The sequence below is a fragment of the Paramormyrops kingsleyae genome, chromosome 3 (genome assembly GCF_048594095.1).
Source record: "Paramormyrops kingsleyae isolate MSU_618 chromosome 3, PKINGS_0.4, whole genome shotgun sequence".
NCBI classification, from domain to species: Eukaryota; Metazoa; Chordata; class Actinopteri; order Osteoglossiformes; family Mormyridae; genus Paramormyrops; species Paramormyrops kingsleyae.
This window is the reverse complement of record NC_132799.1, coordinates 42992789-43020757: the sequence shown is the minus strand read 5'-3', so window position 1 is coordinate 43020757 and position 27969 is coordinate 42992789. Positions and strand designations below refer to the sequence as shown.

At 45.8% G+C, this 27969-nt stretch overlaps 1 protein-coding gene across 1 annotated transcript; it reads right to left on the bottom strand.

The window, feature by feature from the left end:
- On the bottom strand, positions 1 to 27969 carry LOC140588345 (uncharacterized). The gene is made up of 6 exons (XM_072710362.1): positions 27846 to 27969; positions 1455 to 2252; positions 1035 to 1086; positions 499 to 904; positions 184 to 277; positions 1 to 28 (listed from the first exon to the last, which is right to left on the bottom strand). Exons 1-2 carry the CDS (start codon positions 27967 to 27969, stop codon positions 1477 to 1479), a joined length of 900 nt encoding a protein of 299 aa, XP_072566463.1. The 3' UTR covers positions 1 to 28; positions 184 to 277; positions 499 to 904; positions 1035 to 1086; positions 1455 to 1476.

Below are 27969 nucleotides of genomic sequence, written 5' to 3'. Positions count from 1 at the left end.
GGTTGGTGTAGAGTGCCTGGAAATATTCCTGCAAAACACACAGAATACATTAAGAGTACCCATTTTTCCACAGGCCAACAGAGCAACTAACCCCAGAGGTTGACCAGGATTACACTACAGCTTTGGAGGACTATGTTCAGCCAGATCTGATATGCATACAAGACACATACTGAGGGGGTGTACCTGCGTTAATGTGGCTCTGACTGCTGGACTGCAGCAACACCCTGGCTTCCTCCATCTCTGAACCCTCTCACCCTCGCTGGCAGCACCTCGGGGCCTACAAATCCCAGCATTCAAGAGGTGAAAACACAGACCCAGAGGGAAATTGGGAATAGCCTGTTAAATGAGGCAGAAGCAAAAACATCCTTTGACTGTGCTCTTTATTCGTGTCTGTATAAATCTCACCGAGTGGAACTTTACAGATTAAATACTGGCTGAGAATGTAAATGTAAACGCTGATAAGGAGTCAGGAACATAAAGTGCTCATGTAGTGCACACCTGGGTCCAGAGGGCACTTGTTCAGGTGGAAAACTGAACAGGCATCCTTCATGCTAAATCACAGCCGGTGCTGCTCAAGATGATGGACACTGTGGGGAAAGAGATTTGAATGAAAAGACACACAAGAGTAACAGTGCAGACTGTGAATGAGTCTTTGGTCACGTCTCCCCAGCTCATGCCTGTGCCAGGCTCCATACTGACCCTAAAACTGTCTTTACACACAGGAAACTCACAAACTCAACACAATATGATCCTTACCTTGCCTGGGGAGTTTCACCTGGTTACTGAGATGCCAGGCAGCACAGACAGTCTTACCAGCAACAGATCCGCTATTACGGGGTGCGAAGCATCTGCTGCCAGCACATGGCTTTACGTCTGTCAGCTGCATTTGTGCTGCTCCTCCCTCCTATAAAGCAAACGGTATAGAGATTGTGCAGAGTGAGGGACTTAGGGAGTAATACAGAAGAATAAAAGCTGAATCCCGTATCCAGGCGAGATGCGTGGCTGAGAGGCTGATGAACGTTTCAAACTCTTACCTCCACCGTACTGACAGCTGTTGTGCTGCTGTGGCGTCATGGCATCAAAAGTCTGTTTCTCCAGGCAAGAAAACAACCAAGACCAACCTTAATTATCTAAAGACTTTGAAGACTGATATAAATGGTAAATACGAGACGTGAGTACCACCCAACACTACCTGGTACTTACTGAATACTAAGTCATGCAGAAATGTAACCTAAAGTTATAATTATGGGGACACGTGCCCGTCCGCTGCAGGTGTACTAAACTCTTTCATACTTAAAGAACGCTTACAGTTATTACTTTATAAGGACTCATAAAACTGCAGTAAATTTATGGAATATATACTGCAGCAACTACTTTTTGGTCATTTATTAAGTAACTGACTAATATTTTCCTGCGGGATCTTCTAATTATGTTGAAATAAAAATGTAACTTACAGCGTAAAAACATGGAATCCAGTCAGAAGCGCATGGGCCTCTTGTGCGGTGGAGGAGAACTTGAGCCGCTGGTGTCGTCGGGCTCGGCCTTGCGCTTCCTCTGACTGGTGCCAGCGGGCCTCTGAGGAGGCCTCTCCTCCTGCCTCACGCCCCATGTTCGCAGAGAACTGCTCACATGCACGGAGACATGCACGGACATGAGCACGGTGTGGTCATCACCGTAGTCCGTAATGCCCCAGAGTCCCTCGGGGATGCTGAGCTCATCCAGCTTCCATAGGTAGTTGCGGCCTTCGATCTCAAGCTGCTGCCACGTGCTGTTAGGGCCCACAGGGATCCAGAAGGTGGAGCTGGAGGGCTCAGCATGTTCTGGCTCAATCTGACTTCCAGGTTGAGTGTCAGAAGCCACAGATAAGGATGGAGATGAGGGCTCATCTTCACCCCAGGCCAAGGGGAGAGCCTCAGGAAGCCCATTAGCATCCTCAGTCGTGGATGCTGGAGCTGCAGGGGAAGCCTCCCTTCTAGAGCTGGGTGATGGCAGCTCCCGTCCGTAATGGTCATCCTCCTCAGCTGGTGATTCTCCATCCCCATGCTGGACACCAGTCTCTGTACCATGATGTACCACTTGCAGCCGTGCAGTTGCTACGTGCAATAGGCTGGGATCCAACTCCTCCCCAGTGAGCCGCCAATAAAATGAAGGGACACTGAGGGCCAGAGACTGCAAGTTCTCCATGGTCAGTGGGCTCCTCTCGAAGTTCACGACCAGAATGGAGATGAACTTGTCCTCCACAAACTCATGAACTGGGACAAAATGGAACACAGAGAGATATATAAGAACATGACAATAACTGGATAAATACTCTACTACAAAATCAGTTTAAAATGAGTCCATGGGCTTCAGATTGTCAGATAAATTAAATAATGTGAATTACCGATAAAGCTAAGAAAGCTAAACCAGAAGACAACATCCATGCATACGCTTACTCTCACACATATGCAAATGAATAAATATTAAATGAAACGCATTTAGTCCTGCACTTTTGTCACTAACAGTGATCTTGCTTTTCATTTTCTTATTATTTAAACAAGATGAGCAAGAATGGGAGACAGAAGGGGAGTATAACGAATGGCATTTCCTATCACATCGTTACATTTTCTCATTTTAAAACTCTGCTTCCAATGTATCCGTTTGCAGTTCAAAATACATTCGTTTCTGTAGATAAAAGTTGAATTTTTCAACAGGTCGGTTATTTTACCTCGAAAACCAAAGGTGTTACTTATCAGCTTTACCTCAAGACTAACAAGCATTAGGCCAATGCAGACTTGGCCGTTCATTTCGTCTGTCACATACCGGGAGCTACAACTTTATTATCATTTAATCACTATAATCATTAATACCTTCTGGATCCATGTTCTCCACGTTTAAGGAGTGATGGATTCGAAATCTCATCGAGTAACAGTCCTTTATCTCAAATATCTGCACCATTTTGCCAAGAGCGAGAGTTTGCGCATCCAGAAAGTTTAACCGTTTTTGTTTTATTTCAAACTGCCTTCATTGACCGGAAACCGTAAATATTTTAAACTCTGCGCTAAGACACATTCGCATGGCGTTAGTTTTACCGATTCTGACGGGATAAGAAACGTGCGCAATTTCTCAAAATTACCACACAGTGGAGAATTAATGCCGGCAGGATCTTACTGTCTACAAAGCAAGTTCAATGCAAGTATAACCTTCAGAAGTAAGACGAAGCATGGCGGCGGAAAAGAACAACATTTTTATTTTACAATTACTTCAAAATTAGGAACAAAAATACGACCAAAAATTCTTTAGTTTGACATGTGATCAAAATACAGAGTAAACTAATACATGATAGCATGCATGCAAAAGATAAACGGCAGAACAGGGACTTTTAACGTTGTCTGCATTAAAAAGGAATTAACCATCCCTCTCAATATAAAATTGGGATAATTTTTTTCTCTTCAGAGGCCTCCATAGAATAGTGCATCCATCCCCTCACTCATGTGTATAGAGACATATCCTAAGGCTCTGTCAGCAACATTCAGATCAACAACAGCATCAACAATTTCACAGCTAGTTTTAAAACTTGCTTAAACGCACAGTGATTGCAGAAAATGATAAACAAATTAGGTAATATTAATTAAATTATTAAATTGTGCAGATTAATAGTCAGAAAAGGTTATTGAATTTTACATTATTATAAATGAGAACTATACTTGATTACTAATTATTGTTAACTAATTTACTGTATGAATTTTTCCCCCTCGTTGTTAAAAATCATTATATGTCAGGGTGCCAGTCAGTGGAAGCACACAGACACGTTGGCCAGCTGTCCTATTCAACTACTTTTTGGTCATTTATTAAGTAACTGACTAATATTTTCCTGCGGGATCTTCTAATTATGTTGAAATAAAAATGTAACTTACAGCGTAAAAACATGGAATCCAGTCAGAAGCGCATGGGCCTCTTGTGCGGTGGAGGAGAACTTGAGCCGCTGGTGTCGTCGGGCTCGGCCTTGCGCTTCCTCTGACTGGTGCCAGCGGGCCTCTGAGGAGGCCTCTGCTCCTGCCTCACGCCCCATGTTCGCAGAGAACTGCTCACATGCACGGAGACATGCACGGACATGAGCACGGTGTGGTCATCACCGTAGTCCGTAATGCCCCAGAGTCCCTCGGGGATGCTGAGCTCATCCAGCTTCCGCAGGTAGTTGCGGCCTTCGATCTCAAGCTGCTGCCATGTGCTGTTAGGGCCCACAGGGATCCAGAAGGTCGAGCTGGAGGGCTCAGCATGTTCTGGCTCAATCTGACTTCCAGGTTGAGTGTCAGAAGCCACAGATAAGGATGGAGATGAGGGCTCATCTTCACCCCAGGCCAAGGGGAGAGCCTCAGGAAGCCCATTAGCATCCTCAGTCGTGGATGCTGGAGCTGCAGGGGAAGCCTCCCTTCTAGAGCTGGGTGATGGCAGCTCCTGTCCGTAATGGTCATCCTCCTCAGCTGGTGATTCTCCATCCCCATGCTGGACACCAGTCTCTGTACCATGATGTACCACTTGCAGCCGTGCAGTTGCTACGTGCAATAGGCTGGGATCCAACTCCTCCCCAGTGAGCCGCCAATAAAATGAAGGGACACTGAGGGCCAGAGACAGCAAGTTCTCCATGGTCAGTGGGCTCCTCTCGAAGTTCACGACCAGAATGGAGATGAACTTGTCCTCCACAAACTCATGAACTGGGACAAAATGGAACACAGAGAGATATATAAGAACATGACAATAACTGGATAAATACTCTACTACAAAATCAGTTTAAAATGAGTCCATGGGCTTCAGATTGTCAGATATATGAAATAATGTGAATTACCGATAAAGCTAAGAAAGCTAAACCAGAAGACAACATCCATGCATACGCTTACTCTCACACATATCCAAATGAATAAATATTAAATGAAACACATTTAGTCCTGCACTTTTGTCACTAACAGTGATCTTGCTTTTCATTTTCTTATTATTTAAACAAGATGAGCAAGAATGGGAGACAGAAGGGGAGTATAACGAACGGCATTTCCTATCACATCGTTACATTTTCTCATTTTAAAACTCTGCTTCCAATGTATCCGTTTGCAGTTCAAAATACATTCGTTTCTGTAGATAAAAGTTGAATTTTTCAACAGGTCGGTTATTTTACCTCGAAAACCAAAGGTGTTACTTATCAGCTTTACCTCAAGACTAACAAGCATTAGGCCAATGCAGACTTGGCCGTTCATTTCGTCTGTCACATACCGGGAGCTACAACTTTATTATCATTTAATCACTATAATCATTAATACCTTCTGGATCCATGTTCTCCACGTTTAAGGAGTGATGGATTCGAAATCTCATCGAGTAACAGTCCTTTATCTCAACTATCTGCACCATTTTGCCAAGAGCGAGAGTTTGCGCATCCAGAAAGTTTAACCGTTTTTGTTTTATTTCAAACTGCCTTCATTGACCGGAAACCGTAAATATTTTAAACTCTGCGCTAAGACACATTCGCATGGCGTTAGTTTTACCGATTCTGACGGGATAAGAAACGTGCGCAATTTCTCAAAATTACCACACAGTGGAGAATTAATGCCGGCAGGATCTTACTGTCTACAAAGCAAGTTCAATGCAAGTATAACCTTCAGAAGTAAGACGAAGCATGGCGGCGGAAAAGAACAACATTTTTATTTTACAATTACTTCAAAATTAGGAACAAAAATACGACCAAAAATTCTTTAGTTTGACATGTGATCAAAATACAGAGTAAACTAATACATGATAGCATGCATGCAAAAGATAAACGGCAGAACAGGGACTTTTAACGTTGTCTGCATTAAAAAGGAATTAACCATCCCTCTCAATATAAAATTGGGATAATTTTTTTCTCTTCAGAGGCCTCCATAGAATAGTGCATCCATCCCCTCACTCATGTGTATAGAGACATATCCTAAGGCTCTGTCAGCAACATTCAGATCAACAACAGCATCAACAATTTCACAGCTAGTTTTAAAACTTGCTTAAACGCACAGTGATTGCAGAAAATGATAAACAAATTAGGTAATATTAATTAAATTATTAAATTGTGCAGATTAATAGTCAGAAAAGGTTATTGAATTTTACATTATTATAAATGAGAACTATACTTGATTACTAATTATTGTTAACTAATTTACTGTATGAATTTTTCCCCCTCGTTGTTAAAAATCATTATATGTCAGGGTGCCAGTCAGTGGAAGCACACAGACACGTTGGCCAGCTGTCCTATTCAACTACTTTTTGGTCATTTATTAAGTAACTGACTAATATTTTCCTGCGGGATCTTCTAATTATGTTGAAATAAAAATGTAACTTACAGCGTAAAAACATGGAATCCAGTCAGAAGCGCATGGGCCTCTTGTGCGGTGGAGGAGAACTTGAGCCGCTGGTGTCGTCGGGCTCGGCCTTGCGCTTCCTCTGACTGGTGCCAGCGGGCCTCTGAGGAGGCCTCTGCTCCTGCCTCACGCCCCATGTTCGCAGAGAACTGCTCACATGCACGGAGACATGCACGGACATGAGCACGGTGTGGTCATCACCGTAGTCCGTAATGCCCCAGAGTCCCTCGGGGATGCTGAGCTCATCCAGCTTCCGCAGGTAGTTGCGGCCTTCGATCTCAAGCTGCTGCCATGTGCTGTTAGGGCCCACAGGGATCCAGAAGGTCGAGCTGGAGGGCTCAGCATGTTCTGGCTCAATCTGACTTCCAGGTTGAGTGTCAGAAGCCACAGATAAGGATGGAGATGAGGGCTCATCTTCACCCCAGGCCAAGGGGAGAGCCTCAGGAAGCCCATTAGCATCCTCAGTCGTGGATGCTGGAGCTGCAGGGGAAGCCTCCCTTCTAGAGCTGGGTGATGGCAGCTCCTGTCCGTAATGGTCATCCTCCTCAGCTGGTGATTCTCCATCCCCATGCTGGACACCAGTCTCTGTACCATGATGTACCACTTGCAGCCGTGCAGTTGCTACGTGCAATAGGCTGGGATCCAACTCCTCCCCAGTGAGCCGCCAATAAAATGAAGGGACACTGAGGGCCAGAGACAGCAAGTTCTCCATGGTCAGTGGGCTCCTCTCGAAGTTCACGACCAGAATGGAGATGAACTTGTCCTCCACAAACTCATGAACTGGGACAAAATGGAACACAGAGAGATATATAAGAACATGACAATAACTGGATAAATACTCTACTACAAAATCAGTTTAAAATGAGTCCATGGGCTTCAGATTGTCAGATATATGAAATAATGTGAATTACCGATAAAGCTAAGAAAGCTAAACCAGAAGACAAGATCCATGCATACGCTTACTCTCACACATATCCAAATGAATAAATATTAAATGAAACACATTTAGTCCTGCACTTTTGTCACTAACAGTGATCTTGCTTTTCATTTTCTTATTATTTAAACAAGATGAGCAAGAATGGGAGACAGAAGGGGAGTATAACAACAACAACAACAACAACAAATTTATTTTTGTATAGCGCATTATCACAACATTACATTGTCCCAAAGCGCTTTACAGCATCCCCACCCAAAGCCCCCAGTGAGTAAGCCATAGGCGACAGTGGCAAGGAAAAACTCCCTAGAAGGAAGAAACCTTGGGAGGGACCAGACTCAAAGGGGGAGCCCATCCTCCAGGGGCCGGCAGGGAGAGTCAAATACAGTGTAGTCTGAAACACAAACGCAGAGTAGGGGGGAGATGACAAGCCGGTGCCAACACTTCCTCCAATCGCCAGGCAGCCAGAAGGCAGGGAGCGGGTCGTACAAGGAAGATGACACTGGCAGAACGGCGAGCTGGATGCACGGTCGTCATTGGCAGTGGCGACGTCACATGTTGCAGGGTGTGCTGGACATCTTGATAGATTGAAGGCTCCAGGTAGCACCACCCAGGAGAAGGTGGTGGAAATAAATGCAATTAGTCAAAGTAAGGGAGACTATAGGCAGTGCTAAAAGTTAGCGAACGGCATTTCCTATCACATCGTTACATTTTCTCATTTTAAAACTCTGCTTCCAATGTATCCGTTTGCAGTTCAAAATACATTCGTTTCTGTAGATAAAAGTTGAATTTTTCAACAGGTCGGTTATTTTACCTCGAAAACCAAAGGTGTTACTTATCAGCTTTACCTCAAGACTAACAAGCATTAGGCCAATGCAGACTTGGCCGTTCATTTCGTCTGTCACATACCGGGAGCTACAACTTTATTATCATTTAATCACTATAATCATTAATACCTTCTGGATCCATGTTCTCCACGTTTAAGGAGTGATGGATTCGAAATCTCATCGAGTAACAGTCCTTTATCTCAACTATCTGCACCATTTTGCCAAGAGCGAGAGTTTGCGCATCCAGAAAGTTTAACCGTTTTTGTTTTATTTCAAACTGCCTTCATTGACCGGAAACCGTAAATATTTTAAACTCTGCGCTAAGACACATTCGCATGGCGTTAGTTTTACCGATTCTGACGGGATAAGAAACGTGCGCAATTTCTCAAAATTACCACACAGTGGAGAATTAATGCCGGCAGGATCTTACTGTCTACAAAGCAAGTTCAATGCAAGTATAACCTTCACAAGTAAGACGAAGCATGGCGGCGGAAAAGAACAACATTTTTATTTTACAATTACTTCAAAATTAGGAACAAAAATATGACCAAAAATTCTTTAGTTTGACATGTGATCAAAATACAGAGTAAACTAATACATGATAGCATGCATGCAAAAGATCAACGGCAGAACAGGGACTTTTAACGTTGTCTGCATTAAAAAGGAATTAACCATCCCTCTCAATATAAAATTGGGATAATTTTTTTCTCTTCAGAGGCCTCCATAGAATAGTGCATCCATCCCCTCACTCATGTGTATAGAGACGTATCCTAAGGCTCTGTCAGCAACATTCAGATCAACAACAGCATCAACAATTTCACAGCTAGTTTTAAAACTTGCTTAAAAGCACAGTGATTGCAGAAAATGATAAACAAATTAGGTAATATTAATTAAATTATTAAATTGTGCAGATTAATAGTCAGAAAAGGTTATTGAATTTTACATTATGATAAATGAGAACTATACGTGATTACTAATTATTGTTAACTAATTTACTGTATGAATTTTTCCCCCTCGTTGTTAAAAATCATTATATGTCAGGGTGCCAGTCAGTGGAAGCACACAGACACGTTGGCCAGCTGTCCTATTCAACTACTTTTTGGTCATTTATTAAGTAACTGACTAATATTTTCCTGCGGGATCTTCTAATTATGTTGAAACAAAAATGTAACTTACAGCGTAAAAACATGGAATCCAGTCAGAAGCGCATGGGCCTCTTGTGCGGTGGAGGAGAACTTGAGCCGCTGGTGTCGTCGGGCTCGGCCTTGCGCTTCCTCTGACTGGTGCCAGCGGGCCTCTGAGGAGGCCTCTCCTCCTGCCTCACGCCCCATGTTCGCAGAGAACTGCTCACATGCACGGAGACATGCACGGACATGAGCACGGTGTGGTCATCACCGTAGTCCGTAATGCCCCAGAGTCCCTCGGGGATGCTGAGCTCATCCAGCTTCCGCAGGTAGTTGCGGCCTTCGATCTCAAGCTGCTGCCACGTGCTGTTAGGGCCCACAGGGATCCAGAAGGTGGAGCTGGAGGGCTCAGCATGTTCTGGCTCAATCTGACTTCCAGGTTGAGTGTCAGAAGCCACAGATAAGGATGGAGATGAGGGCTCATCTTCACCCCAGGCCAAGGGGAGAGCCTCAGGAAGCCCATTAGCATCCTCAGTCGTGGATGCTGGAGCTGCAGGGAAAGCCTCCCTTCTAGAGCTGGGTGATGGCAGCTCCCGTCCGTAATGGTCATCCTCCTCAGCTGGTGATTCTCCATCCCCATGCTGGACACCAGTCTCTGTACCATGATGTACCACTTGCAGCCGTGCAGTTGCTACGTGCAATAGGCTGGGATCCAACTCCTCCCCAGTGAGCCGCCAATAAAATGAAGGGACACTGAGGGCCAGAGACTGCAAGTTCTCCATGGTCAGTGGGCTCCTCTCGAAGTTCACGACCAGAATGGAGATGAACTTGTCCTCCACAAACTCATGAACTGGGACAAAATGGAACACAGAGAGATATATAAGAACATGACAATAACTGGATAAATACTCTACTACAAAATCAGTTTAAAATGAGTCCATGGGCTTCAGATTGTCAGATAAATGAAATAATGTGAATTACCGATAAAGCTAAGAAAGCTAAACCAGAAGACAACATCCATGCATACGCTTACTCTCACACATATCCAAATGAATAAATATTAAATGAAACACATTTAGTCCTGCACTTTTGTCACTAACAGTGATCTTGCTTTTCATTTTCTTATTATTTAAACAAGATGAGCAAGAATGGGAGACAGAAGGGGAGTATAACGAACGGCATTTCCTATCACATCGTTACATTTTCTCATTTTAAAACTCTGCTTCCAATGTATCCGTTTGCAGTTCAAAATACATTCGTTTCTGTAGATAAAAGTTGAATTTTTCAACAGGTCGGTTATTTTACCTCGAAAACCAAAGGTGTTACTTATCAGCTTTACCTCAAGACTAACAAGCATTAGGCCAATGCAGACTTGGCCGTTCATTTCGTCTGTCACATACCGGGAGCTACAACTTTATTATCATTTAATCACTATAATCATTAATACCTTCTGGATCCATGTTCTCCACGTTTAAGGAGTGATGGATTCGAAATCTCATCGAGTAACAGTCCTTTATCTCAACTATCTGCACCATTTTGCCAAGAGCGAGAGTTTGCGCATCCAGAAAGTTTAACCGTTTTTGTTTTATTTCAAACTGCCTTCATTGACCGGAAACCGTAAATATTTTAAACTCTGCGCTAAGACACATTCGCATGGCGTTAGTTTTACCGATTCTGACGGGATAAGAAACGTGCGCAATTTCTCAAAATTACCACACAGTGGAGAATTAATGCCGGCAGGATCTTACTGTCTACAAAGCAAGTTCAATGCAAGTATAACCTTCACAAGTAAGACGAAGCATGGCGGCGGAAAAGAACAACATTTTTATTTTACAATTACTTCAAAATTAGGAACAAAAATATGACCAAAAATTCTTTAGTTTGACATGTGATCAAAATACAGAGTAAACTAATACATGATAGCATGCATGCAAAAGATCAACGGCAGAACAGGGACTTTTAACGTTGTCTGCATTAAAAAGGAATTAACCATCCCTCTCAATATAAAATTGGGATAATTTTTTTCTCTTCAGAGGCCTCCATAGAACAGTGCATCCATCCCCTCACTCATGTGTATAGAGACGTATCCTAAGGCTCTGTCAGCAACATTCAGATCAACAACAGCATCAACAATTTCACAGCTAGTTTTAAAACTTGCTTAAACGCACAGTGATTGCAGAAAATGATAAACAAATTAGGTAATATTAATTAAATTATTAAATTGTGCAGATTAATAGACAGAAAAGGTTATTGAATTTTACATTATGATAAATGAGAACTATACTTGATTACTAATTATTGTTAACTAATTTACTGTATGAATTTTTCCCCCTCGTTGTTAAAAATCATTATATGTCAGGGTGCCAGTCAGTGGAAGCACACAGACACGTTGGCCAGCTGTCCTATTCAACTACTTTTTGGTCATTTATTAAGTAACTGACTAATATTTTCCTGCGGGATCTTCTAATTATGTTGAAACAAAAATGTAACTTACAGCGTAAAAACATGGAATCCAGTCAGAAGCGCATGGGCCTCTTGTGCGGTGGAGGAGAACTTGAGCCGCTGGTGTCGTCGGGCTCGGCCTTGCGCTTCCTCTGACTGGTGCCAGCGGGCCTCTGAGGAGGCCTCTCCTCCTGCCTCACGCCCCATGTTCGCAGAGAACTGCTCACATGCACGGAGACATGCACGGACATGAGCACGGTGTGGTCATCACCGTAGTCCGTAATGCCCCAGAGTCCCTCGGGGATGCTGAGCTCATCCAGCTTCCGCAGGTAGTTGCGGCCTTCGATCTCAAGCTGCTGCCACGTGCTGTTAGGGCCCACAGGGATCCAGAAGGTGGAGCTGGAGGGCTCAGCATGTTCTGGCTCAATCTGACTTCCAAGTTGAGTGTCAGAAGCCACAGATAAGGATGGAGATGAGGGCTCATCTTCACCCCAGGCCAAGGGGAGAGCCTCAGGAAGCCCATTAGCATCCTCAGTCGTGGATGCTGGAGCTGCAGGGAAAGCCTCCCTTCTAGAGCTGGGTGATGGCAGCTCCCGTCCGTAATGGTCATCCTCCTCAGCTGGTGATTCTCCATCCCCATGCTGGACACCAGTCTCTGTACCATGATGTACCACTTGCAGCCGTGCAGTTGCTACGTGCAATAGGCTGGGATCCAACTCCTCCCCAGTGAGCCGCCAATAAAATGAAGGGACACTGAGGGCCAGAGACTGCAAGTTCTCCATGGTCAGTGGGCTCCTCTCGAAGTTCACGACCAGAATGGAGATGAACTTGTCCTCCACAAACTCATGAACTGGGACAAAATGGAACACAGAGAGATATATAAGAACATGACAATAACTGGATAAATACTCTACTACAAAATCAGTTTAAAATGAGTCCATGGGCTTCAGATTGTCAGATAAATGAAATAATGTGAATTACCGATAAAGCTAAGAAAGCTAAACCAGAAGACAAGATCCATGCATACGCTTACTCTCACACATATCCAAATGAATAAATATTAAATGAAACACATTTAGTCCTGCACTTTTGTCACTAACAGTGATCTTGCTTTTCATTTTCTTATTATTTAAACAAGATGAGCAAGAATGGGAGACAGAAGGGGAGTATAACGAACGGCATTTCCTATCACATCGTTACATTTTCTCATTTTAAAACTCTGCTTCCAATGTATCCGTTTGCAGTTCAAAATACATTCGTTTCTGTAGATAAAAGTTGAATTTTTCAACAGGTCGGTTATTTTACCTCGAAAACCAAAGGTGTTACTTATCAGCTTTACCTCAAGACTAACAAGCATTAGGCCAATGCAGACTTGGCCGTTCATTTCGTCTGTCACATACCGGGAGCTACAACTTTATTATCATTTAATCACTATAATCATTAATACCTTCTGGATCCATGTTCTCCACGTTTAAGGAGTGATGGATTCGAAATCTCATCGAGTAACAGTCCTTTATCTCAACTATCTGCACCATTTTGCCAAGAGCGAGAGTTTGCGCATCCAGAAAGTTTAACCGTTTTTGTTTTATTTCAAACTGCCTTCATTGACCGGAAACCGTAAATATTTTAAACTCTGCGCTAAGACACATTCGCATGGCGTTAGTTTTACCGATTCTGACGGGATAAGAAACGTGCGCAATTTCTCAAAATTACCACACAGTGGAGAATTAATGCCGGCAGGATCTTACTGTCTACAAAGCAAGTTCAATGCAAGTATAACCTTCACAAGTAAGACGAAGCATGGCGGCGGAAAAGAACAACATTTTTATTTTACAATTACTTCAAAATTAGGAACAAAAATATGACCAAAAATTCTTTAGTTTGACATGTGATCAAAATACAGAGTAAACTAATACATGATAGCATGCATGCAAAAGATCAACGGCAGAACAGGGACTTTTAACGTTGTCTGCATTAAAAAGGAATTAACCATCCCTCTCAATATAAAATTGGGATAATTTTTTTCTCTTCAGAGGCCTCCATAGAACAGTGCATCCATCCCCTCACTCATGTGTATAGAGACGTATCCTAAGGCTCTGTCAGCAACATTCAGATCAACAACAGCATCAACAATTTCACAGCTAGTTTTAAAACTTGCTTAAACGCACAGTGATTGCAGAAAATGATAAACAAATTAGGTAATATTAATTAAATTATTAAATTGTGCAGATTAATAGTCAGAAAAGGTTATTGAATATTACATTATGATAAATGAGAACTATACTTGATTACTAATTATTGTTAACTAATTTACTGTATGAATTTTTCCCCCTCGTTGTTAAAAATCATTATATGTCAGGGTGCCAGTCAGTGGAAGCACACAGACACGTTGGCCAGCTGTCCTATTCAACTACTTTTTGGTCATTTATTAAGTAACTGACTAATATTTTCCTGCGGGATCTTCTAATTATGTTGAAACAAAAATGTAACTTACAGCGTAAAAACATGGAATCCAGTCAGAAGCGCATGGGCCTCTTGTGCGGTGGAGGAGAACTTGAGCCGCTGGTGTCGTCGGGCTCGGCCTTGCGCTTCCTCTGACTGGTGCCAGCGGGCCTCTGAGGAGGCCTCTCCTCCTGCCTCACGCCCCATGTTCGCAGAGAACTGCTCACATGCACGGAGACATGCACGGACATGAGCACGGTGTGGTCATCACCGTAGTCCGTAATGCCCCAGAGTCCCTCGGGGATGCTGAGCTCATCCAGCTTCCGCAGGTAGTTGCGGCCTTCGATCTCAAGCTGCTGCCACGTGCTGTTAGGGCCCACAGGGATCCAGAAGGTGGAGCTGGAGGGCTCAGCATGTTCTGGCTCAATCTGACTTCCAAGTTGAGTGTCAGAAGCCACAGATAAGGATGGAGATGAGGGCTCATCTTCACCCCAGGCCAAGGGGAGAGCCTCAGGAAGCCCATTAGCATCCTCAGTCGTGGATGCTGGAGCTGCAGGGAAAGCCTCCCTTCTAGAGCTGGGTGATGGCAGCTCCCGTCCGTAATGGTCATCCTCCTCAGCTGGTGATTCTCCATCCCCATGCTGGACACCAGTCTCTGTACCATGATGTACCACTTGCAGCCGTGCAGTTGCTACGTGCAATAGGCTGGGATCCAACTCCTCCCCAGTGAGCCGCCAATAAAATGAAGGGACACTGAGGGCCAGAGACTGCAAGTTCTCCATGGTCAGTGGGCTCCTCTCGAAGTTCACGACCAGAATGGAGATGAACTTGTCCTCCACAAACTCATGAACTGGGACAAAATGGAACACAGAGAGATATATAAGAACATGACAATAACTGGATAAATACTCTACTACAAAATCAGTTTAAAATGAGTCCATGGGCTTCAGATTGTCAGATAAATGAAATAATGTGAATTACCGATAAAGCTAAGAAAGCTAAACCAGAAGACAACATCCATGCATACGCTTACTCTCACACATATCCAAATGAATAAATATTAAATGAAACACATTTAGTCCTGCACTTTTGTCACTAACAGTGATCTTGCTTTTCATTTTCTTATTATTTAAACAAGATGAGCAAGAATGGGAGACAGAAGGGGAGTATAACGAACGGCATTTCCTATCACATCGTTACATTTTCTCATTTTAAAACTCTGCTTCCAATGTATCCGTTTGCAGTTCAAAATACATTCGTTTCTGTAGATAAAAGTTGAATTTTTCAACAGGTCGGTTATTTTACCTCGAAAACCAAAGGTGTTACTTATCAGCTTTACCTCAAGACTAACAAGCATTAGGCCAATGCAGACTTGGCCGTTCATTTCGTCTGTCACATACCGGGAGCTACAACTTTATTATCATTTAATCACTATAATCATTAATACCTTCTGGATCCATGTTCTCCACGTTTAAGGAGTGATGGATTCGAAATCTCATCGAGTAACAGTCCTTTATCTCAACTATCTGCACCATTTTGCCAAGAGCGAGAGTTTGCGCATCCAGAAAGTTTAACCGTTTTTGTTTTATTTCAAACTGCCTTCATTGACCGGAAACCGTAAATATTTTAAACCCTGCGCTAAGACACATTCGCATGGCGTTAGTTTTACCGATTCTGACGGGATAAGAAACGTGCGCAATTTCTCAAAATTACCACACAGTGGAGAATTAATGCCGGCAGGATCTTACTGTCTACAAAGCAAGTTCAATGCAAGTATAACCTTCACAAGTAAGACGAAGCATGGCGGCGGAAAAGAACAACATTTTTATTTTACAATTACTTCAAAATTAGGAACAAAAATATGACCAAAAATTCTTTAGTTTGACATGTGATCAAAATACAGAGTAAACTAATACATGATAGCATGCATGCAAAAGATCAACGGCAGAACAGGGACTTTTAACGTTGTCTGCATTAAAAAGGAATTAACCATCCCTCTCAATATAAAATTGGGATAATTTTTTTCTCTTCAGAGGCCTCCATAGAATAGTGCATCCATCCCCTCACTCATGTGTATAGAGACGTATCCTAAGGCTCTGTCAGCAACATTCAGATCAACAACAGCATCAACAATTTCACAGCTAGTTTTAAAACTTGCTTAAACGCACAGTGATTGCAGAAAATGATAAACAAATTAGGTAATATTAATTAAATTATTAAATTGTGCAGATTAATAGTCAGAAAAGGTTATTGAATTTTACATTATGATAAATGAGAACTATACTTGATTACTAATTATTGTTAACTAATTTACTGTATGAATTTTTCCCCCTCGTTGTTAAAAATCATTATATGTCAGGGTGCCAGTCAGTGGAAGCACACAGACACGTTGGCCAGCTGTCCTATTCAACTACTTTTTGGTCATTTATTAAGTAACTGACTAATATTTTCCTGCGGGATCTTCTAATTATGTTGAAATAAAAATGTAACTTACAGCGTAAAAACATGGGATCCAGTCAGAAGCGCATGGGCCTCTTGTGCGGTGGAGGAGAACTTGAGCCGCTGGTGTCGTCGGGCTCGGCCTTGCGCTTCCTCTGACTGGTGCCAGCGGGCCTCTGAGGAGGCCTCTGCTCCTGCCTCACGCCCCATGTTCGCAGAGAACTGCTCACATGCACGGAGACATGCACGGACATGACCACGGTGTGGTCATCACCGTAGTCCGTAATGCCCCAGAGTCCCTCGGGGATGCTGAGCTCATCCAGCTTCCGCAGGTAGTTGCGGCCTTCGATCTCAAGCTGCTGCCACGTGCTGTTAGGGCCCACAGGGATCCAGAAGGTGGAGCTGGAGGGCTCAGCATGTTCTGGCTCAATCTGACTTCCAGGTTGAGTGTCAGAAGCCACAGATAAGGATGGAGATGAGGGCTCATCTTCACCCCAGGCCAAGGGGAGAGCCTCAGGAAGCCCATTAGCATCCTCAGTCGTGGATGCTGGAGCTGCAGGGGAAGCCTCCCTTCTAGAGCTGGGTGATGGCAGCTCCTGTCTGTAATGGTCATCCTCCTCAGCTGGTGATTCTCCATCCCCATGCTGGACACCAGTCTCTGTACCATGATGTACCACTTGCAGCCGTGCAGTTGCTACGTGCAATAGGCTGGGATCCAACTCCTCCCCAGTGAGCCGCCAATAAAATGAAGGGACACTGAGGGCCAGAGACAGCAAGTTCTCCATGGTCAGTGGGCTCCTCTCGAAGTTCACGACCAGAATGGAGATGAACTTGTCCTCCACAAACTCATGAACTGGGACAAAATGGAACACAGAGAGATATATAAGAACATGACAATAACTGGATAAATACTCTACTACAAAATCAGTTTAAAATGAGTCCATGGGCTTCAGATTGTCAGATAAATGAAATAATGTGAATTACCGATAAAGCTAAGAAAGCTAAACCAGAAGACAACATCCATGCATACGCTTACTCTCACACATATCCAAATGAATAAATATTAAATGAAACACATTTAGTCCTGCACTTTTGTCACTAACAGTGATCTTGCTTTTCATTTTCTTATTATTTAAACAAGATGAGCAAGAATGGGAGACAGAAGGGGAGTATAACGAACGGCATTTCCTATCACATCGTTACATTTTCTCATTTTAAAACTCTGCTTCCAATGTATCCGTTTGCAGTTCAAAATACATTCGTTTCTGTAGATAAAAGTTGAATTTTTCAACAGGTCGGTTATTTTACCTCGAAAACCAAAGGTGTTACTTATCAGCTTTACCTCAAGACTAACAAGCATTAGGCCAATGCAGACTTGGCCGTTCATTTCGTCTGTCACATACCGGGAGCTACAACTTTATTATCATTTAATCACTATAATCATTAATACCTTCTGGATCCATGTTCTCCACGTTTAAGGAGTGATGGATTCGAAATCTCATCGAGTAACAGTCCTTTATCTCAACTATCTGCACCATTTTGCCAAGAGCGAGAGTTTGCGCATCCAGAAAGTTTAACCGTTTTTGTTTTATTTCAAACTGCCTTCATTGACCGGAAACCGTAAATATTTTAAACTCTGCGCTAAGACACATTCGCATGGCGTTAGTTTTACCGATTCTGACGGGATAAGAAACGTGCGCAATTTCTCAAAATTACCACACAGTGGAGAATTAATGCCGGCAGGATCTTACTGTCTACAAAGCAAGTTCAATGCAAGTATAACCTTCACAAGTAAGACGAAGCATGGCGGCGGAAAAGATCAACATTTTTATTTTACAATTACAGGGCTAGACATAAGCCGCGGCACCGCGGCCAATGGCCGTCGTGCCTTTCAAAATTGGCCGCACGCCTCCTCAAAATTGAAGTACCTTACGGCCAAGATTGGCCTGCCTTTAATGTTTGTCTGGCCGTATGCCCCCTTTTTACCGAAAGTAACGTTCATTACACAAAAGACTTGCGCACGACAAGGTCCACTTTACCTCATCAACAATCGATGCATCTGTACTGAACCCGAACCCAACCTTCGATACGAGAAACGAGGTCGACCCGCACATCTCGTAATTCCCAACTACTGAATGAACCGCAATGAATTCCGGACTAATACGATCATGTGTTCGTCGCATGATTGGCTGGTACGGTATGTATCGTCCAGCCTACTATGGAGCCACAGCAATGACAATGGTGCATCATCGGGGGTTACGTTTTTGATTGGAAAAGCCATCCGACGGTTTCCGAATAACAGATAGGTGTCCTCTTCGGTAATCATCGTGTAGTTGTCGTCTGCTGCTTATGCTGTCACCATGCCTCGCAAAGATCGAGAACGTAAAAGAAAGCAAGCTGAACTCGCGGCTACTGCCGCAAAATGTTGAAAATTATCTACTTTGTTCAGGTAAGTGTCAGATGGTGTTGTAAAAAAACATTTGCCGAGGCAGAGCAGATTTGACTCAGAGCAGATTTGACTCAGAGAAGTACCAAGCTCTGCTGGGAGGATATAGGACTGGTAGCGTGCAGTGTGCAAAAAACGAACGTCAAGTCAATTGCCATGTACACTAAAAGAATACGGGTGTTCTGAGCAAACAAATACAAAAATATTGACGGCTCCTTTATTGTTGGATTTTGTTTTTTGAAATAAAGCTATATATATTCTGTCTCAAATCGAAGGTCGTATTGCGTAGGTTGTCTAAACTTGGTAATTACAGTAATTGGTAATTAGTGACTCAGTATTGGCCCAATGCCTTTTTGGAAAGTTTCTGCTTTTTTGAAAATAAAAAAATGCATCCTTTATGGAAATAAAATTCCTCCACAAGGCCCGAGGTGTCCTATGAAATTTAAATAAATGAAAAAACATTTTTACTCCAGATTTTGGCCTTGTGCCCAGGCTTAATGGCCTTGTGCCCTAGAAAAAATATGAATAGCCAAGGCCAAAGTGGCTGTGCCCTCCTAAATCCTTATGTCTAGCCCTGCAATTACTTCAAAATTAGGAACAAAAATATGACCAAAAATTCTTTAGTTTGACATGTGATCAAAATACAGAGTAAACTAATACATGATAGCATGCATGCAAAAGATCAACGGCAGAACAGGGACTTTTAACGTTGTCTGCATTAAAAAGGAATTAACCATCCCTCTCAATATAAAATTGGGATAATTTTTTTCTCTTCAGAGGCCTCCATAGAATAGTGCATCCATCCCCTCACTCATGTGTATAGAGACGTATCCTAAGGCTCTGTCAGCAACATTCAGATCAACAACAGCATCAACAATTTCACAGCTAGTTTTAAAACTTGCTTAAACGCACAGTGATTGCAGAAAATGATAAACAAATTAGGTAATATTAATTAAATTATTAAATTGTGCAGATTAATAGACAGAAAAGGTTATTGAATTTTACATTATGATAAATGAGAACTATACTTGATTACTAATTATTGTTAACTAATTTACTGTATGAATTTTTCCCCCTCGTTGTTAAAAATCATTATATGTCAGGGTGCCAGTCAGTGGAAGCACACAGACACGTTGGCCAGCTGTCCTATTCAACTACTTTTTGGTCATTTATTAAGTAACTGACTAATATTTTCCTGCGGGATCTTCTAATTATGTTGAAATAAAAATGTAACTTACAGCGTAAAAACATGGAATCCAGTCAGAAGCGCATGGGCCTCTTGTGCGGTGGAGGAGAACTTGAGCCGCTGGTGTCGTCGGGCTCGGCCTTGCGCTTCCTCTGACTGGTGCCAGCGGGCCTCTGAGGAGGCCTCTGCTCCTGCCTCACGCCCCATGTTCGCAGAGAACTGCTCACATGCACGGAGACATGCACGGACATGAGCACGGTGTGGTCATCACCGTAGTCCGTAATGCCCCAGAGTCCCTCGGGGATGCTGAGCTCATCCAGCTTCCGCAGGTAGTTGCGGCCTTCGATCTCAAGCTGCTGCCACGTGCTGTTAGGGCCCACAGGGATCCAGAAGGTGGAGCTGGAGGGCTCAGCATGTTCTGGCTCAATCTGACTTCCAGGTTGAGTGTCAGAAGCCACAGATAAGGATGGAGATGAGGGCTCATCTTCACCCCAGGCCAAGGGGAGAGCCTCAGGAAGCCCATTAGCATCCTCAGTCGTGGATGCTGGAGCTGCAGGGGAAGCCTCCCTTCTAGAGCTGGGTGATGGCAGCTCCTGTCTGTAATGGTCATCCTCCTCAGCTGGTGATTCTCCATCCCCATGCTGGACACCAGTCTCTGTACCATGATGTACCACTTGCAGCCGTGCAGTTGCTACGTGCAATAGGCTGGGATCCAACTCCTCCCCAGTGAGCCGCCAATAAAATGAAGGGACACTGAGGGCCAGAGACAGCAAGTTCTCCATGGTCAGTGGGCTCCTCTCGAAGTTCACGACCAGAATGGAGATGAACTTGTCCTCCACAAACTCATGAACTGGGACAAAATGGAACACAGAGAGATATATAAGAACATGACAATAACTGGATAAATACTCTACTACAAAATCAGTTTAAAATGAGTCCATGGGCTTCAGATTGTCAGATAAATGAAATAATGTGAATTACCGATAAAGCTAAGAAAGCTAAACCAGAAGACAAGATCCATGCATACGCTTACTCTCACACATATCCAAATGAATAAATATTAAATGAAACACATTTAGTCCTGCACTTTTGTCACTAACAGTGATCTTGCTTTTCATTTTCTTATTATTTAAACAAGATGAGCAAGAATGGGAGACAGAAGGGGAGTATAACGAATGGCATTTCCTATCACATCGTTACATTTTCTCATTTTAAAACTCTGCTTCCAATGTATCCGTTTGCAGTTCAAAATACATTTGTTTCTGTAGATAAAAGTTGAATTTTTCAACAGGTCGGTTATTTTACCTCGAAAACCAAAGGTGTTACTTATCAGCTTTACCTCAAGACTAACAAGCATTAGGCCAATGCAGACTTGGCCGTTCATTTCGTCTGTCACATACCGGGAGCTACAACTTTATTATCATTTAATCACTATAATCATTAATACCTTCTGGATCCATGTTCTCCACGTTTAAGGAGTGATGGATTCGAAATCTCATCGAGTAACAGTCCTTTATCTCAACTATCTGCACCATTTTGCCAAGAGCGAGAGTTTGCGCATCCAGAAAGTTTAACCGTTTTTGTTTTATTTCAAACTGCCTTCATTGACCGGAAACCGTAAATATTTTAAACTCTGCGCTAAGACACATTCGCATGGCGTTAGTTTTACCGATTCTGACGGGATAAGAAACGTGCGCAATTTCTCAAAATTACCACACAGTGGAGAATTAATGCCGGCAGGATCTTACTGTCTACAAAGCAAGTTCAATGCAAGTATAACCTTCACAAGTAAGACGAAGCATGGCGGCGGAAAAGAACAACATTTTTATTTTACAATTACTTCAAAATTAGGAACAAAAATACGACCAAAAATTCTTTAGTTTGACGTGATCAAAATACAGAGTAAACTAATACATGATAGCATGCATGCAAAAGATCAACGGCAGAACAGGGACTTTTAACGTTGTCTGCATTAAAAAGGAATTAACCATCCCTCTCAATATAAAATTGGGATAATTTTTTTCTCTTCAGAGGCCTCCATAGAATAGTGCATCCATCCCCTCACTCATGTGTATAGAGACGTATCCTAAGGCTCTGTCAGCAACATTCAGATCAACAACAGCATCAACAATTTCACAGCTAGTTTTAAAACTTGCTTAAACGCACAGTGATTGCAGAAAATGATAAACAAATTAGGTAATATTAATTAAATTATTAAATTGTGCAGATTAATAGTCAGAAAAGGTTATTGAATTTTACATTATGATAAATGAGAACTATACTTGATTACTAATTATTGTTAACTAATTTACTGTATGAATTTTTCCCCCTCGTTGTTAAAAATCATTATATGTCAGGGTGCCAGTCAGTGGAAGCACACAGACACGTTGGCCAGCTGTCCTATTCAACTACTTTTTGGTCATTTATTAAGTAACTGACTAATATTTTCCTGCGGGATCTTCTAATTATGTTGAAACAAAAATGTAACTTACAGCGTAAAAACATGGAATCCAGTCAGAAGCGCATGGGCCTCTTGTGCGGTGGAGGAGAACTTGAGCCGCTGGTGTCGTCGGGCTCGGCCTTGCGCTTCCTCTGACTGGTGCCAGCGGGCCTCTGAGGAGGCCTCTCCTCCTGCCTCACGCCCCATGTTCGCAGAGAACTGCTCACATGCACGGAGACATGCACGGACATGAGCACGGTGTGGTCATCACCGTAGTCCGTAATGCCCCAGAGTCCCTCGGGGATGCTGAGCTCATCCAGCTTCCGCAGGTAGTTGCGGCCTTCGATCTCAAGCTGCTGCCACGTGCTGTTAGGGCCCACAGGGATCCAGAAGGTGGAGCTGGAGGGCTCAGCATGTTCTGGCTCAATCTGACTTCCAGGTTGAGTGTCAGAAGCCACAGATAAGGATGGAGATGAGGGCTCATCTTCACCCCAGGCCAAGGGGAGAGCCTCAGGAAGCCCATTAGCATCCTCAGTCGTGGATGCTGGAGCTGCAGGGAAAGCCTCCCTTCTAGAGCTGGGTGATGGCAGCTCCTGTCCGTAATGGTCATCCTCCTCAGCTGGTGATTCTCCATCCCCATGCTGGACACCAGTCTCTGTACCATGATGTACCACTTGCAGCCGTGCAGTTGCTACGTGCAATAGGCTGGGATCCAACTCCTCCCCAGTGAGCCGCCAATAAAATGAAGGGACACTGAGGGCCAGAGACTGCAAGTTCTCCATGGTCAGTGGGCTCCTCTCGAAGTTCACGACCAGAATGGAGATGAACTTGTCCTCCACAAACTCATGAACTGGGACAAAATGGAACACAGAGAGATATATAAGAACATGACAATAACTGGATAAATACTCTACTACAAAATCAGTTTAAAATGAGTCCATGGGCTTCAGATTGTCAGATAAATGAAATAATGTGAATTACCGATAAAGCTAAGAAAGCTAAACCAGAAGACAAGATCCATGCATACGCTTACTCTCACACATATCCAAATGAATAAATATTAAATGAAACACATTTAGTCCTGCACTTTTGTCACTAACAGTGATCTTGCTTTTCATTTTCTTATTATTTAAACAAGATGAGCAAGAATGGGAGACAGAAGGGGAGTATAACGAATGGCATTTCCTATCACATCGTTACATTTTCTCATTTTAAAACTCTGCTTCCAATGTATCCGTTTGCAGTTCAAAATACATTCGTTTCTGTAGATAAAAGTTGAATTTTTCAACAGGTCGGTTATTTTACCTCGAAAACCAAAGGTGTTACTTATCAGCTTTACCTCAAGACTAACAAGCATTAGGCCAATGCAGACTTGGCCGTTCATTTCGTCTGTCACATACCGGGAGCTACAACTTTATTATCATTTAATCACTATAATCATTAATACCTTCTGGATCCATGTTCTCCACGTTTAAGGAGTGATGGATTCGAAATCTCATCGAGTAACAGTCCTTTATCTCAACTATCTGCACCATTTTGCCAAGAGCGAGAGTTTGCGCATCCAGAAAGTTTAACCGTTTTTGTTTTATTTCAAACTGCCTTCATTGACCGGAAACCGTAAATATTTTAAACTCTGCGCTAAGACACATTCGCATGGCGTTAGTTTTACCGATTCTGACGGGATAAGAAACGTGCGCAATTTCTCAAAATTACCACACAGTGGAGAATTAATGCCGGCAGGATCTTACTGTCTACAAAGCAAGTTCAATGCAAGTATAACCTTCACAAGTAAGACGAAGCATGGCGGCGGAAAAGAACAACATTTTTATTTTACAATTACTTCAAAATTAGGAACAAAAATATGACCAAAAATTCTTTAGTTTGACATGTGATCAAAATACAGAGTAAACTAATACATGATAGCATGCATGCAAAAGATCAACGGCAGAACAGGGACTTTTAACGTTGTCTGCATTAAAAAGGAATTAACCATCCCTCTCAATATAAAATTGGGATAATTTTTTTCTCTTCAGAGGCCTCCATAGAATAGTGCATCCATCCCCTCACTCATGTGTATAGAGACGTATCCTAAGGCTCTGTCAGCAACATTCAGATCAACAACAGCATCAACAATTTCACAGCTAGTTTTAAAACTTGCTTAAACACACAGTGATTGCAGAAAATGATAAACAAATTAGGTAATATTAATTAAATTATTAAATTGTGCAGATTAATAGTCAGAAAAGGTTATTGAATTTTACATTATGATAAATGAGAACTATATGTTGCGTGCGGTGAGCGAGCGAGCCGGGAAACAGGCAAGGCAAGCCGAGAATGCAGGCAAACGGGGTTTATTCGGGCAGACAGGACCAAAACAGCGACAAACATCAATGACAGATCTGGGCAAGACTGACTCAGACACGGACTAAATACTAAAGACAAGCCGAGACAACAAGGAACAGCTGGGCACGATCGGGAAAGCACACGTGGATAATGAGGGGCGTGGCACACATCGGGATCGAACGGAGCGGATCGTGACAGAACCCCCCCCCAAAGGCGCGCACACCGGGCGCGCCTGGGAGGAGGCGACGGACGAGACCGGGGAACAGGACCTGGAAGACAAAAGCAGAACGTCAACGAGACACCGGAAACAGGACAGAGACACAGAACAGGAACAAGGACCAGAAAAACGACAAAACCTGACAGAGGACAGGGAACGCGGACAGGCAGACAAAGAAAGGAGACAAAGAGGGGACAGAAAATGGAGGAACAAAAGGGCCGGGAGTGAACACGGGAGGCACAGAGGGACGAGCAGCAAAAACCGGAGTGACAAAGGGACCAGAAGGGAACGGAGGAGACACAGAGGGACGAGGAGCAAAAACAGACGGGACGGAGGGAAAGGGAGGAGGAGCCAGGGGAGCCCGAAGGAACCCAGGCGGGCGACGGGCAGCGGCCGGAGGGGCCACAGGCGAGAGGGAGGAGGGAGCAGGAGGGGACCACCCAGGGGCCAAGGGAACGGGACGAGGGAGTGACGGAGGGGACACGGAGGGAGCAGGAGGGAACACCGGTGCAGGCAGGCAGGAGGGGGAAGCCGCGGCAGGCGGAGGCGCAGCCGGAGCCGGCGAAGGCGCCGTCCGACGCCAAGCCGGAGCAGGGGGGCCCGGAGGCGGCCGACACGGAGCCGGAGGCGGGACCGAGGACCGGCACCGAGGAACCAGGGGGGGACCCGGAGGCGACCGCCGACCCCGAGCCGGAGGACCCGCAGGCAGCCACCGAGCCACAGCCAGGGGCCGAACGGGCGAGCTAGGGGGCAGGGCGGGCGGGACCCGGGCCCGACGCCTGTGTCCCCGTCCCTTGCGGGACACCGAAAGGCGGGGTCCAGGGGGCTGTTGACCTCGCCGGGGCAAGGGCGAGGGAGTCATGAGGGAGGTCAGTCCTGGGCGGACAAGAGTCAAGGCCTCCACAGGCGGGGCAGCCAGAGCCGCGGGCGAGGCCGCCAGAGCCGCGGCCTCAGGCGGGGCAACCGGCAGAGCGGCGGCCTCAGGCGGGGCCGCGGGCCGAGCGGCGGCCTCAGGCGGGGCCGCGGGCCGAGCGGCGGCCTCAGGCGGGGCCGCGGGCCGAGCGGCGGCCTCAGGCGGGGCCGCGGGCCGAGCGGCGGCCTCAGGCGGGGCCGCGGGCGTGGCCGGCTGGACAGGCGAGCAGGGCTGGGCCGGCTGGACAGGCGAGCAGGGCTGGGCCGGCTGGACAGGCGAGACGGGCAGGACCGGCGAGCAGGGCTGGCCGGACAGGACAGGCGAGACGGGCAGGACCGGCGAGCAGGGCTGGCCGGACAGGACAGGCGAGACGGGCAGGACCGGCGAGCAGGGCTGGCCGGACAGGACAGGCGAGACGGGCAGAACCGGCGAGCAGGGCTGGCCGGACAGGACAGGCGAGACGGGCAGGACCGGCGAGCAGGGCTGGCCGGACAGGACAGGCGAGACGGGCAGGTCAGGAGCCGGCAGGACAGGCGAGACGGGCAGGTCAGGAGCCGGCCGGACAGGCGAGACGGGCAGGTCAGGAGCCGGCAGGACAGGCGAGACGGGCAGGTCAGGAGCCGGCAGGACAGGCGAGACGGGCAGGTCAGGAGCCGGCAGGACAGGCGCCGCCATCACGTGGCCAGCAGGGGGCGCCGTCGCGGGCACCTCCATCGTGCGGCCAGCAGGGGGCGCCGTCATCACGCGGCCAGCAGGGGGCACCGCCATCACGCGGCCAGCAGGGGGCGCCGCAGCGGCCGCCTCGGGCATTGCCCTAGGCAGAGCAGGCAGGACCGGCGGGTCAGGCAGGACAGGCAGGACAGGCGGGTCAGGCCGTGCTGCTGGCTTCGCAGCGGCGGCATCAGCAGCAGGCGGTGCCGCGAGCAGACCGGCGGCGGCAGCAGGCAGCGCAGCCGCGGGCAGATCGGCGGCGGCAGCAGGCAGCGCAGCCGCGGGCGGATCGGCGGCAGCTGCAGCAGGCGGTGCCGCGGGCAGAGAGGCGGCAGCAGCAGCAGGCGGTGCCGCGGGCAGAACGGCGGCAGCAGCAGCAGGCGGTGCCGCGGGCAGAACGGCGGCAGCAGCAGCAGGCGGTGCCGCGGGCAGAGCGGCGACGGCAGCAGCAGCTACAGCAGGCGCGGGCCGGTGCGGAGTAGGCAGGTCCGGAATAGGCGCCAGGATTGGCGCTGGGCGTGCAGGCGCTGCCCCTTTAAGGGCCTTGGGGATCCGGGGAATAGAGTCCCTGACGGCCCTGGCCCCTTTAAGGGCTAGCCGTGTGCCCTGGAAGGGGGAAGTCGCCTGCGATGGCCGGATAGCAGCAGCGAGACAGGCATCAAGCTGCTGCGGTGCCGCGGGCAGAGAGGCGGCAGCTGCAGCAGGCAGCGCAGCCGCGGGCAGTGTGGCGTCAGCAGCCGTTGTTGCTGCAGGCGGTGCAGCGGCGATGTCATCCCCGGCAGGGAGTAAGGAGCAGGCCCCCAAGAACAGCGTCGGGGCGGCTGCTTCCCCTTTCCCCTTCCGCTTCTTCTTCTTCTTGCGGCTGGGGCATGACGATTGCGGCGGGGTTGCCTCGGAGAGGGCGAGCGGCTGAAGCCGCTTCTCCGTAACCCTGTCAAAGAGCTGTCGGAGGTTCTCGCGAACCTCCGCCATGACAGGCGCTGCCGTGAGCGGGGTTACCTCCTGGAGGAGGGTCCCGCTTTTACTGGCCAAGTCCAACAATCCGGTGTCCTCCCGGACCTCCGGTTGGTGAAGCCAGTACAACACCTCGCGAAGCAGATCGATGCGCTGGTCATCGACCTGCGGAGGTGCGTTGGGGAGATCTGTCAT